The sequence below is a fragment of the Musca autumnalis genome, unplaced genomic scaffold (genome assembly GCF_047663935.1).
Source record: "Musca autumnalis isolate F117 unplaced genomic scaffold, ASM4766393v1 scaffold_2, whole genome shotgun sequence".
Classification (NCBI taxonomy): Eukaryota; Metazoa; Arthropoda; class Insecta; order Diptera; family Muscidae; genus Musca; species Musca autumnalis.
The window spans coordinates 162,926,929-162,940,372 of NW_027411755.1; the positions used below are offsets into that span (position 1 = coordinate 162,926,929).

General features: G+C 36.8%; 1 protein-coding gene and 1 long non-coding RNA gene across 2 annotated transcripts in view; one reads left to right on the forward strand and one right to left on the reverse strand.

Annotated features, from left to right (window-relative positions):
- LOC141394801 (protein eyes shut-like) overlaps positions 1–13,444 on the forward strand; it is a 423,861-nt gene that overhangs the window by 321,840 nt on the left and 88,577 nt on the right. The window contains 1 exon segment of the mRNA XM_073969695.1: positions 10,723–10,995. Coding sequence (XP_073825796.1) covers positions 10,723–10,995 — 273 coding nt within the window.
- Positions 1–13,444, reverse strand: part of LOC141394803 (uncharacterized) — a 340,204-nt gene that overhangs the window by 256,683 nt on the left and 70,077 nt on the right. The window contains exon 2 of the long non-coding RNA XR_012410488.1: positions 4,213–4,241. This is a non-coding gene — a long non-coding RNA (uncharacterized lncRNA). The remainder of the gene's footprint in view (positions 1–4,212; positions 4,242–13,444) is intronic.

Here is a 13,444-nt window from a genome sequence, read left to right on the forward strand (position 1 = left end):
CCTCAAGGTCTTCTTCTTATAGAAAATCTCAAGGACTTCTTATAGAAGACCACAAGGTCTTCTGATAGAAGACCACAAGTTGTTCTTCTTATTGTAGAAGACCTCAATTTATTTTTTATAAAAGATCTCAAGGTCTTATAGAAGACTTCACGATATTCTTCTTATAGAAAACCTCAAAGTTTTCTTCTTGTAGAAAATCTCAAGGTCTTCTTATAGAAGACCTCGAGGTCTTCTCCTTATAAACGATCTCATATATCTCAAAGACTTCTTGTAGAAGACCACAAGGTCTTCTTCTTATAAAAGATATCAATGTCTTATAGAAGACTTCAAGATATTCCTCATATAGAAGACCTCAAGGTGTTCTTCTTATAGAAGTCCTCAAGTTTTATTCTAAAAAAGATCTCAAGGTATTCTTCTTACAGAAGACCTCAAAGTTTTCTTATAACAGACCTCAAGGTCTATTTATAGTTGTCCTCAAGGGTTACTTCTTAAAGAAGATCGCAAGGTCTTCTTTTACAGAATAGCTCAAGTTCTTCTTATTATTGAAGACCTCAAGGTATTCTTGTTATAAAAACCTCAAGGTTTTCTACTTATAGAAGACCTCAAGGTCTTCTTCTTTTAGGAGGCCTCGAAGACTTCAAGGTCTTCTTCTTATAGAACTCCTCAAGATTTTCTTCTTATAGAAGATCTCAAGATTTTCTTATTTTTTCTTAAAGAATATCTCAAGGTTTTCTTTTTATAGAAAATCTCAAGGTCTTCTTCTTATAGAATCCCCAATGTATTCTTTAAGATGATTTCAAACATGTCTTTCCTTTTAAAAAAGACCGTGGAACATTTCTAAAGCAACCTTATTTGCGAAGAGTGTTTTTGATTCGCTGTGACTGATCCTATATCAACCATCCTTTTTATTTACATTTTTCAATTCCTCCTATTAATGTTTACAATTCATGTTTTATGAGTTTATTTGTGTTGATTCATTCGTTCGTGTGGTCGTATTATTCAGCCCTCGAGCATCAGTTTAGTGAACACATAAAGAAATAAACTTTTTATTACACAAGTCCTCCTCTGAACAGTATTCCTTTAAGGTGGTCATAATTTTGCGGATAGCAATAACAAATTTCGGATATCAAAAGAGACGAGTATTGTAAAGAAAATGTTGAAAAAATTAAAAATATAACATGGCCAAGAAATAAAATTTTATGAGGCAAAACATAGGCATTAATATGTTGTTAAAGAAGCCCTGCCTAGGATGAATTTGGGGTTACATCTTGCCTCAATGTTTGTGTTTCGAACTTAAGAGACCATATAAAGTGGTGACATCACCACCATTTACAAATAGTTTTGATTGGTGCATAAACCTTGCTAATCCGTTAAATGGTTTACCAGAAATATTCTTTAAACTATTTCTAAAGCATTTCAACAAAATATTTGGATCGAACATAAAAACTAACATTTCAATTTCTGGCCGGTTTGTATTTGTAGTTGTTGGTACATAGAAATTCCATTAGTTATAATGGCAACCAAGCTCTTATCCCTTTTTTCATTTGATCCATTAAAACTGTCCTGAAAAACCTTACACGAAAGGCCGATGAGCATAAAAGTAGTTTAAAGAAATTATAAAATCCTCCTCCTCAACAGGATAACTTTACAAAACTACATCCTTTCAAAAGTTGTCTTCATTATCATTAGGAGAACAGACAACAACGTGACCAAAAGACATTCAGAAGAGCAATGAAAGTGTATGTTATTATCAACTTCATTATCCTCAATGTCGTCATCATCATCATCATTCGACTACATCATCTTAATGTTCTTCAAAATCCAAATAGCTTTCATTTGATCCAAAACGACACACATACACAAGCCCACAATATTTTAAGTGTCCTTCGTATTACAAAATATTTCCACACAACCACTATTATTACACTTTAGATCTTGGTTTTGTTGGCTGGGCTCTACCTTTTCAACGTTGTTGGCCACCACTAAAACCGGCACTCTAAAATTGTGTCCTTATCTATGGTTGGGAATCTTATGTAAATCATAGATTTTTGCAGCACTTATGTTTAAGTGCCATACATATTGAATAGTTTACTTCCCATACAATTATGGAGGTTGGTATGATAATTATTAGGGAATTAGAAAATGATGCTTTAAATTGTGGAAAAAAGTTATGTGTCTATATTTATCGTCAGGAGAGTGATTTAAGTACATTTCGATACCAAAGTATATCGTCACCATAAATGCCGGAAGACGTAACCCACAAAAATAAAACTTTACAGGAGAAGCAAAAAACGTTATAAAATTAAAACGGTGTTATAAAATAACGAAAAATTTTAGTATCGTGTTTTAAGACAGAAAAGAAATATATTTTTTGAAAAAAAATTACATTTTTTTCCAGAATGTTAGAAGCTGTGTGGGTTACGTCTTTTGGTATTGTATTTTTCTGAAATACTAAAAGACGTAACCTACAATTTATTGAGTATACATTTGAAGAAACTAGTAAAAATGAAAAATTATAAACAAATTAGGACTGGTTTATTGGCCTACGCGGTTAAGCGAACTTTAAACTAGCCATCTGACAGTGTTGGGTTCAATTCCCAGTCTTGACGTTGATATTTCAATGGAACACAATTAGGTGAACTGTTTATTCCAATCATCACTATAATTACTTATAATTTCAATTGTATTAGACGATATTAAATCTGGAATATTATATTTATTGTTGTATTTAAGTCAATTTATTGACAGAATATAGTTCATATAAATTAAGTGATCTGTAACAGTTTAAATGTAACTTTTAATTGTCATAAGGAATGTTGTCATAAAAGTAATGACAATCACTTGGAATTAAGCGTTTTAAGTCTTGCAGGTGTTGAAATTTCTTTCTTGAAACTTTTAGCCTTTGTGTGTACATCTGAGGAGGATTCACTGCCTCAAAATTTGTCGGACTTCTCTATGGTAGAATCTGCTACTCGTCTTTGATATCAAGTTTAAAAAAGATTATACTGCTATGATCAAAAGCCAATGCTCGCAGTGACTGTAGGATTTCCTGCCTTTTTGTATAATCCAAACCAATACAGAAAATTTGCGTTTTTGTCTGGACCTATTCGATTATTACAATCAGTTGATCTCTATTAAACCATGGGTTAGTTGACCAGACCATCTTTTGCAAATTTACAGCCTAATCGTATCCGTATTTAAAGAATACATCTTTGTACTAGAACGACGTGAATTTTGACCATTTACACGTTTTCGTATCAACGTCTCAAATTTTGAACATTTCCGTTCGTTCTTTCTCTTGGAAAAATGAACAATATCGGGACGAGCATTGCCTTCCGAATAACCACTTCCTTTTGTCCGGTTAACATATTGTTTTCCATACGTGCGTTTTAGATGTTTATTTAAATCAGGGCATAGGTCTTCTGTCATCATCTTCAATTATTTCAATTATGGATTTTTTCTGTAAGACCAGTAAAAACCGTCTAAAGTCAAAGTTATGCCTTAAAAATTAACTAAAAGAATGGTCTTTGTGATTTTTGAAAAAAGCTACCATTCTTGAGATATGATAACCTAAGAGTCAAATTACACATATGGAGAAATAAGCCGAGTAAAAGACAAAACTGTTAAAGTAACTACACCATGTGATAGGTATTTCCATAAGCTTTCATACCTTACACATTTTGTAGTAATCGGTTCAGTAGAACTGGGTCTAACCCGGTTTTGATCCTGGACTTTCGGGTCAAATAACCGGTTAACCGAATCCGCCCCGTGGAAATTATACATTAACTCAATAAGCCCTCCCTCTGGCATTATAATTGCTGCAAATATCAAAGAATACATTGTTTGTACTGCTGTTTAGTTTTGAAATAATGTGGGTTACGCCTTTTGTGTTCTATGAAAATTACAGTATGCTGTTACGTCTATTGGCATTTCTTGAATAGGATCGTTATTTTTAAACGTAGAAGCTTGAAATTTTGCCAGAGCATGTATTTTAGCTTAATATATCAGATTCCATCAAAAAACGAATTTCCATTTCCATGTCGGTTACGTCTTCCGGCATTTATGGTGACGATATGTATATGGTATTAGACCTTAGCAATTCACAACACCGATCTACGGATGCCGTATCAGACAGTCCACGTCTAAAGGACGGAGACTCAAAAATATATAAGAATATTTGTTAGATTTGAACTTATGGGTCATTAATCTTACCTTTACGCGATACTATCCAACTGATGAACCTGAAATAAAAATTAAAATTTATTTTTAAATTTATTTTAATTATACTAGAATTTCTCAGTTGCTAATTTTAGAAACTAATATTCATTGAAATAGGTAAACAATGGGAGTTTTGTTTAAGAGTATCCCACCAGAAAATGTGGGAGCCACATGAGACGAATAACCCATTACAAAAGAATGGTAAGAAGCTACCTTTTGCATAACCAGTAGGCAAAACAAATATATTATTTCTTAAACAATTTTAAAAATTTACTCATTACTTAGGACGGCGGTCCGACTACAAAACAAATGTTTACAATTCATGTTTTACGAGTTTATTTGTGTTGATTCATTCGTTCGTTTGGTCATAATATTCAGCCTTCGAGCATCAGTTTAGTGAACACATAAGAAATAAACTCTTTCGGAAAGGGTCTATAGAAGCACCCTTTCTTTCGGAAAGGGTCTATAGAAGCACCCTTTCTTTAGGAAAGGGTCTATAGAAGCACCCTTTCTTTCGGAAAGGGTCTATAGAAGCACCCTTTCTTTCGGAAAGGGTCTATAGAAGCACCCTTTCTTTCGGAAAGGGTCTATAGAAGCACCCTTTCTTTCGGAAAGGGTCTATAGAAGCATCCCTTCCTTCAGAAAGGGACTATAGAAGCATCTTTTCTTTCAGAAAGGGACTATAGAAGCACCCTTTCTTTCAGAAAGTGTCTACAGAAGCACCCTTTCTTTCAGAAAGTGTCTACAGAAGCACCCTTTCTTTCAGAAAGTGTCTACAGAAGCACCCTTTCTTTCAGAAAGTGTATACAGAAGCACCCTTTCTTTCAGAAAGTGTATACAGAAGCACCCTTTCTTTCAGAAAGTGTCTACAGAAGCGCCCTTTCTTTCAGAAAAGGTCTGAAGAAGCACCCTTTCATTCAGAAAGGGTCTATAGAAGCACCCTTTCTTTCGGAAAGGGTCTATAGAAGCAGCCTTTCTTTCGGAAAGGGTCTATAGAATCACCTTTTCTTTCAGAAGGGTCTATAGAAGCACCCTTTTTTCAAAAAGCGTCTATATAAGCACCCTTTCTTTCGGAAAGGGTCTATAGAATCACCTTTTCTTTCAGAAGGGTCTATAGAAGCACCCTTTTTTCAAAAAGCGTCTATAGAAGCACCCTTTTTTCAAAAAGCGTCTATAGAAGCACCCTTTTTTCAAAAAGCGTCTATAGAAGCACCCTTTTTTCAAAAAGCGTCTATAGAAGCACCGTTGTTTCCAGAAAAGGACTATAGAAGCACTCTTTCTTTCGGAAAGGGTCTATAGAAGCACCCTTTCTTTCGGAAAGGGTCTATAGAAGCACTCTTTCTTTCGGAAAGGGTCTATAGAAGCACCCTTTCTTTCGAAAAGGGTCTATAGAAGCACCCTTTCATTCGGAAAGGGTCTATAGAAGCACCCTTTCTTTCGGAAAGGGTCTAAAGAAGCACCCTTTCTTTCGGAAAGGGTCTATAGAAGCACCCTTTCTTTCGGAAAGGGTCTATAGAAGCACCCTTTCTTTCGGAAAGGGTCTATAGAAGCACCCTTTCTTTCGGAAAGGGTCTATAGAAGCACCCTTTCTTTCGGAAAGGGTCTATAGAAGCACCCTTTCTTTCGGAAAGGGTCTATAGAAGCACCCTTTCTTTCGGAAAGGGTCTATAGAAACACCCTTTCTTTCGGAAAGGGTCTATAGAAGCACCCTCTCTTTCGGAAAGGGTCTATAGAAACACCCTTTCTTTCGGAAAGGTTCTATAGAAGCACCCTTTCTTTCGGAAAGGGTCTATAGAAGCACCCTTTCTTTCGGAAATGGTTTATAGAAGCACCCTTTCTTTCGGAAAGGGTCTATAGAAGCACCCTTTCTTTCAGAAAGTGTCTAAAGAAGCACCCTTTCATGCATAAAGGGTCTATATAAGCACCCTTTCTTTCGGAAAGGGTCTATAGAAGCACTCTTTCTTTCGGAAAGGGTCTATAGAAGCACCCTTTCTTTCGGAAAGGGTCTAAAGAAGCACCCTTTCTTTCGGAAAGGGTCTATAGAAGCACCCTTTCTTTCGGAAAGGGTCTATAGAAACACCCTTTCTTTCGGAAAGGGTCTATAGAAGCACCCTTTCTTTCGGAAAGGGTCTATAGAAGCACCCTTTCTTTCGGAAAGGGTCTATAGAAGCACCCTTTCTTTCGGAAAGGGTCTATAGAAACACCCTTTCTTTCGGAAAGGGTCTATAGAAGCACCCTTTCTTTCGGAAAGGGTCTATAGAAGCACCCTTTCTTTCGGAAAGGGTCTATAGAAGCACTCTTTCTTTCGGAAAGGGTCTATAGAAGCACCCTTTCTTTCGGAAAGGGTCTATAGAAGCACTCTTTCTTTCGGAAAGGGTCTATAGAAGCACCCTTTCTTTCGAAAAGGGTCTATAGAAGCACCCTTTCTTTCGGAAAGGGTCTATAGAAGCACCCTTTCTTTCGGAAAGGGTCTATAGAAGCACCCTTTCTTTCGGAAAGGGTCTATAGAAACACTCTTTCTTTCGGAAAGGGTCTATAGAAGCACCCTTTCTTTCGGAAAGGGTCTATAGAAACACCCTTTCTTTCGGAAAGGGTCTATAGAAGCACCCTTTCTTTCGGAAAGGGTCTATAGAAACACCCTTTCTTTCGGAAAGGGTCTATAGAAGCACCCTTTCTTTCGGAAAGGGTCTATAGAAGCACCTTTCTTTCGGAAAGGGTCTATAGAAGCACCCTTTCTTTCGGAAAGGGTCTATAGAAGCACCCTTTCTTTCGGAAAGGGTCTATAGAAACACCCTTTCTTTCGGAAAGGGTCTATAGAAGCACCCTTTCTTTCGGAAAGGGTCTATAGAAGCACCCTTTCTTTCGGAAAGGGTCTATAGAAGCACCCTTTCTTTCGGAAAGGGTCTATAGAAGCACCCTTTCTTTCGGAAATGGTTTATAGAAGCACCCTTTCTTTCGGAAAGGGTCTATAGAAGCACCCTTTCTTTCAGAAAGTGTCTAAAGAAGCACCCTTTCTTTCGGAAAGGGTCTATAGGAGCACCCTTTCTTTCAGAAAGTGTCTAAAGAAGCACCCTTTCTTTCGGAAAGGGTCTATAGAAGCACCCTTTCTTTCGGAAAGGGTCTATAGAAGCACCCTGTCTTTCGGAAAGGGTCTATAGAAACACCCTGTCTTTCGGAAAGGGTATATAGAAGCATCCTTTCTTTCGGAAAGGGTCTATAGAAGCACCCTTTCTTTCGGAAAGGGGCTATAGATGCACACTTTCTTTGGGAAAGGGTCTATAGAAGCACCCTTTCTTTCGGAAAGGGTCTATAGAAGCACCCTTTCTGTCGGAAAGGGTCTATAGAAGCACCCTTTCTTTCGGAAAGGGTCTATAGAAGCACTCTTTCTTTCGGAAAGGGTCTATAGAAGCACCCTTTCTTTCGGAAAGGGTCTATAGAAGCACCCTTTCTTTCGGAAAGGGTCTATAGAAGCATCCTTTCTTTCGGAAAGGGTCTATAGAAGCACACTTTCATTCGGAAAGGGTCTATAGAAGCACCCTTTCTTTCGGAAAGGGTCTATAGAAGCACCCTTTTTTTCGGAAAGGGTCTATAGAAGAACCCTTTCTTTCGGAAAGGGTCTATAGAAGCACCCTTTCTTTCGGAAAGGGTCTATAGAAGCACCCTTTTTTTCGGAAAGGGTCTATAGAAGCACCCTTTCTTTCGGAAAGGGTCTATAGAAGCACCCTTTCTTTTGGAAAGGGTCTATAGAAGCACCCTTTCTTTCGGAAAGTGTCTATAGAAGCACCCTTTCTTTCGGAAAGGGTCTATAGAAGCACCCTTTCTTTCGGAAAGGGTCTATAGAAGCACCCTTTCTTTCGGAAAGGGTCTATAGAAGCACCCTTTCTTTCGGAAAGGGTCTATAGAAGCACCCTTTCTTTCGGAAAGGGTATATAGAAGCACCCTTTCTTTCGGAAATGGTCTATAGAAGCACCCTTTCTTTCGGAAAGGGCCTATAGAAGCGGGGTAGGGTAGTCTGCTTCATGTTCTCAAACTTCAGTGGTTGACATTATGAAAGACTTTCGATAAGTCCAGCACCACCATCACTAAGCTATAACAGCCTTTGTTCTGGTTGAGTACTCGACTTATAAGAGCTGGGGATGGCAACACTGTTGTGGTGCTGTGCTGCTTACGGAACACATGTTGATGATCGGCAATTGGGGAGGAGTAAATGGACAGCACAATGAAATCGCATCCTTGCCTGGCTTCAGTAGCGGAACCATCCTGTTCATTTTCCAGACTTCGGGTTCAATGTATGTGTTCCCAGCGGAAAAAAGGTTGAGAACTTTGATGAGATACTCAACTCCCGACTCATTCATCTGTTTCAGCCTTACCATGGAAATTCCATAAGCTCCCAAGGCATTTGCAACATCAGTCACTGTAAATTGTGGTGGTTCCTCCTCGGCAGAAAGGGATCTAATACGGTGTACACTGTGCAAATTGTCCATTAAATTAATTAATTAATCTCATTGCATTCGTCAGCGTAATACCGCCAAATGTGACCGAGTTCATATCTTCCTTCTTCCCATGTTTCGAGAATGACTTAACCGTTGCCCACAATTCACTCCAATGTTGCAACTCTGATGATTGAACCACTTGCTCCGCTTGTGCTCACCTATCAGCCTATTAACTTCCTGTGGCAACTTACTGACTTTGGGGTCACTGGAGTTGTCTCGATGAAGCTCATCGCACTCATTCGCTAGTCCCGTCGCCTCTGCTGGGAAAATTGTTTTTACGTTATGTATTCGACCAGCAGGTATATAATTAGCGGCTGCAGGTGTGATGACCTTTTGTGTACAAGTTGGATATGCTAACCGTACCACTAGGGTGGCAAGTTGTATACTGACTTATTTAACATTGGCGGGACACTGTAGAACATTTATCCTAATATGAGGCGCTCAGCGCAAAACGACCTAACCCACGTGCCCAAAAAATCTAACTGACTACAAAGATCTAACCGAAACCTTTGGAAATAACTATTGAAACAACTCCATATTACATTGTATAACACTTTGTTATACCACCTGCTAAAATAATGCAATATGGAGTTTCTTAGTATTTATTTCTAAAGGTTCCGGTTAAATCTTTATAATCAGTTTAATTTTTTTGGGCATGTGGTTTAGGCAGTTTTGGCGCTGAGCGCAGCATATATGTACGTCGTCCATGCTTTTTTAATCCATAGACTGAACTTATATATTCCTCCCCAAAATTCTTAGTTTAAGCCTCACAAAACTTAAACTGCGATCAATAAAGCTAACAAAACTTAGTTGGGATTATGTACACATGTATATTAATATGTCACCTTAAATATGCCACTCTCCATCTTCCCCACTACACAGACCATCTCTTCGTTTTTGTGGTCCTTAAACTGACAAAAATGTTAAAGGATTTTTGGTCATAACTATGATTTGTTCTAAAGGTTCTTCAGTCAGTTTTTCTGTTGACAAAACTTTTGCAAATGTGGTCAAAGCTGGAGGTGGTTGGTGGTGATGCTGGAGGTGGTTGGTAGTGGCAATGGCAGTAACAAAAATGTTTTGTGTTTTAGTTTAGGATTTTGACACTTAATGTATCCCGACATCCATTCACAAAAAACTAAACAAAAACTCACACACACACACATACATACGTCAAAACTTTGCTAAACACACACAAATGAGTTCATGTGTGGGGAAAAAAATTTGTGTGTGTTTGTGTTTGGACACAATAGCCAAATGACTTGAATGAGTCCAGTATACAAATATGCCACTACAGCTGATGATAGTAGTCCTCTTAAGTGTCAACGTCAGTATATGTACCAGTGAGAATGTGTCATGTGTCAGAGTGTGAGTGGCATATGTATAAGTATTGTGGTCAAACATTATATGTGAGAGTGAGATAAGACACAAGTGAAATATTTTGTATTTTACTAAAAGCTTTAAAGGATACTTGTGTGGGATGGATGTCTGTGTATTGTTTGTACAGTATGTCTGTTTGCAGTGTTTAAATGTTTTGGTAATTTATTAGGGGGGTTATTGAGCATCATAGTTGCAAAGGCCTTTTTACCGGAAATAAAACGGGTTATTTGTAACCCTTTTTCTAGACCTTTACATTAATGACTTGGCTACATGGATAGATGTGTCTTAATGTACGTATGTGTGTGTGTGTATGTGTGCGAGTGTTGAATAGAATATTTGCCAAGAGTAAACAGCTTAAATGTGATAATATAACCTTAAGGTCAGTTTGGGTGGTTTTCTCACAGCCATCATGTCCATACTTTTTGGCATATTAACACCAATGTTCAAAGGCTTTATCCTAAAGGCCTCAGCTTATACCTAACATGTTTGTAACATAAAGAGGAATGTAGGATTTGGGGAAATTATCAATCATTGTGTCAAAAATTTATTCTCCTTTTCCTAAGATTTTGTAAATATTATTTTGTTCATTTGTGTTAATATTTGTATCTATTCTTTTTGTTTTTTTTTTTTTCAGATTGGATTTCAGTCGCAATTATACCCACTGCAATGCATCACTCTTGGTCAACGACACCCTGGCCATGTCCGGCGATCAACCAACATGGTTGAAGATGCTACCACCCCGTATGCATACCCCTGAAACTATTCTAAATACTTGGCTACATTTGGGTGGTGCTCCACAAGCCCCTATAGGTTTGATTATCGAATTGCCACCATCTCAGAGTGGTACCGGTTTCACGGGCTGTTTACATTCACTTAAAATCAACGAGGATAGCCGTGAGATATTCGGGTAAGTAACACTTAAAAGAAAAGAAACGAAAAAATAACAAGTAAAAACATCAGCTTTGTTTTTTTTAGTTGCTACTCCAGAGATGGAGCTTCTAGCAAACACAAATATTACAATACATTTAGTTTACATTGACCGGCCTTACTTGGTAAACAATATAAAGTAGTAAAAAGTGTCCTTTTTGATCCTTTTTAGTCTGAATTGAGTAAATAAATTCGATTTTGTAGCAGGGACGTAGCCAGGATTTCATTTCGGGGGGGGGCCCACCTGACCAAAATTTTGAAAGTTCATGTTAGCGAAAATTTCTTATTTTCGATTGTGTGAGTGGAGTATTCCCCCATTGGCTCAACTTCATTTATTATTCTCTATTACAGAGAGTAATGTTTTTCAAAACGAACTGACAGTGTTGCAAAATTTTACTGATCGCTACCAATATCATGATTTCATCCCGGCGAAGGGAATTATCAATTGGCTTCTCAGTTTTTGAAATGATGCCTTTTTAGCGAAAAACCGAACTCTTTAAGTGTCTAGTATTCTCATATGAACGAGAATCACACTCACTTTTCGGCTTTTCCAAAGAAACACCAAAATCAAAATATTTTGCAACATGTCAGCACGTATCAACTAAGAATTCTTCGAATTCTGTGAGTTGAAAAGAACACCAACACAGTTGCCTGTGAGGTTGTTTATTGGAATTTTGTTTTTTTGTTTTTAACAAAGCTCCAATTCGCCCGTGCCTCGGCTGTTTTTTGTTTGTTTTGTTTATTGTTGAAGTTCAATCTCATTTTCGATTGTGTGAGTGGACTATTCCCCCATTGGCTCAACTTCATTTATTATTCTCTATTACAGAGAGTAATGTTTTTCACAACGAAAAAGAAAATTTCTTATTTAGTAATGATGTAAACCTTATTATATACTTATATTACTCATGAAATAATTGTCATTACTATTTTTTAATTAAAATTACGTAAGACTTCTTGGCCAATTTCCCTTTTTTCAGAACTTTCTTGACAATATATCAGAGTTAATATATGTTCAAACTATAGATATATTAATAATCGCGTATACTTTTGGATGTATCATTTATCAAATAACTCACAACTACAGTGAATGTTATATAATTCAGTGATATCACTTCGGTAAGACCAAAAGAAAGAGTATAAAATCGGAAAATCTTAGAAATATCTTAATCCTTCCCATGGTGCTTTTGAAACAAATTGAAATAGTAGGTTCTTACACTGGGAAGTTTTTGCATATTTTGAAACTACAATGTTCATAGATGAGAAAAATCAAAAAACAAAAAAAATCGCCGGACCGCTTTTTAAATAAATCGCGATTCAAGTTGACATTTTTAGGGATTTTTTAAGTGTTCACGATTTTGCTTGGAAACCAAAAGTCCTATCGAAATGTGACCAGAGAAAATGTTATAGATATGAAAATTCTCTACAAGATTGTCTTTTATGACATCTTCGTTGTTTTTACCGTTATGGAGATATCGAAGTTCAACTTAGGACAATAGATTGACGGTATCGCCTCCTTATGCAGAGTGCACCTTAACTAACTTTAAATGAAAACCGCTTACACCAGCGAAATTTTTGCGGATTCTGAAACTGCAATGTTTATAGATGCGAAAAATCTAAAAACCAGAAAAATCACTGCATGGATTTTTAATAAATCGCGATCAAAGTTCAAATTTTTTTGGGGGTTTCTTAGGTTTTCACGATTTTGGTTGGAAACCGGAAGTCCTATTGAAATCGGACTAAAGAAAATGTTGTAGCAGTGAAAATTCTGTACAAGATTGCCTGATTGATCTTTTCCTAGGCTTTACATTTTTGAGATATAGAGGTTCAGATCAAACATTCAGATGTTTTTCTTAGGTCTTCTGGATTCAGCCTGAATACTGCAAATCTTTTCGAAATGGGACTAAAGAAATTCTCTACAAGATTGGCTTTCGAAACTTTTTCCTAGGTTGTACCATTTTTGAGATATATAAGTTTAAGTTGAGAAAATGCAGCAATAAAATTGTTTTATAAGGAGGCGGTACAGTCAATCCAGTGTCCTAATTTGAACTTTTATATCTCAATAACGGTAAAAGCTATGAAGATAACATAAAAGTCAATCATGTAGAGAATTTTCATAGCTACAACATTTTCGATAATACTAGCGGTTTCCAAGCAAAATCGTGAAAACCTAAAAACCCTTAAAAATGTCAACTTGAATCGCGATTTATTTAAAAAGCGCACCGGCAATTTTTTGTTTTTTGATTTTTCTATGAACATTGTAGTTTCAGAATCGGAAAAAACTTCAGAGGTGTAAGCACCTTTCATTTAAATTTTTTCAAGAGCACCGTGTTCCTTTGTTTCCTACTTCACAAAAGTTCAAAATCATGGCTTCAATTTTCCACACAAATTTTATTGAGTAATTTATGGAAGGAAAATGGGATTAGTAGAGA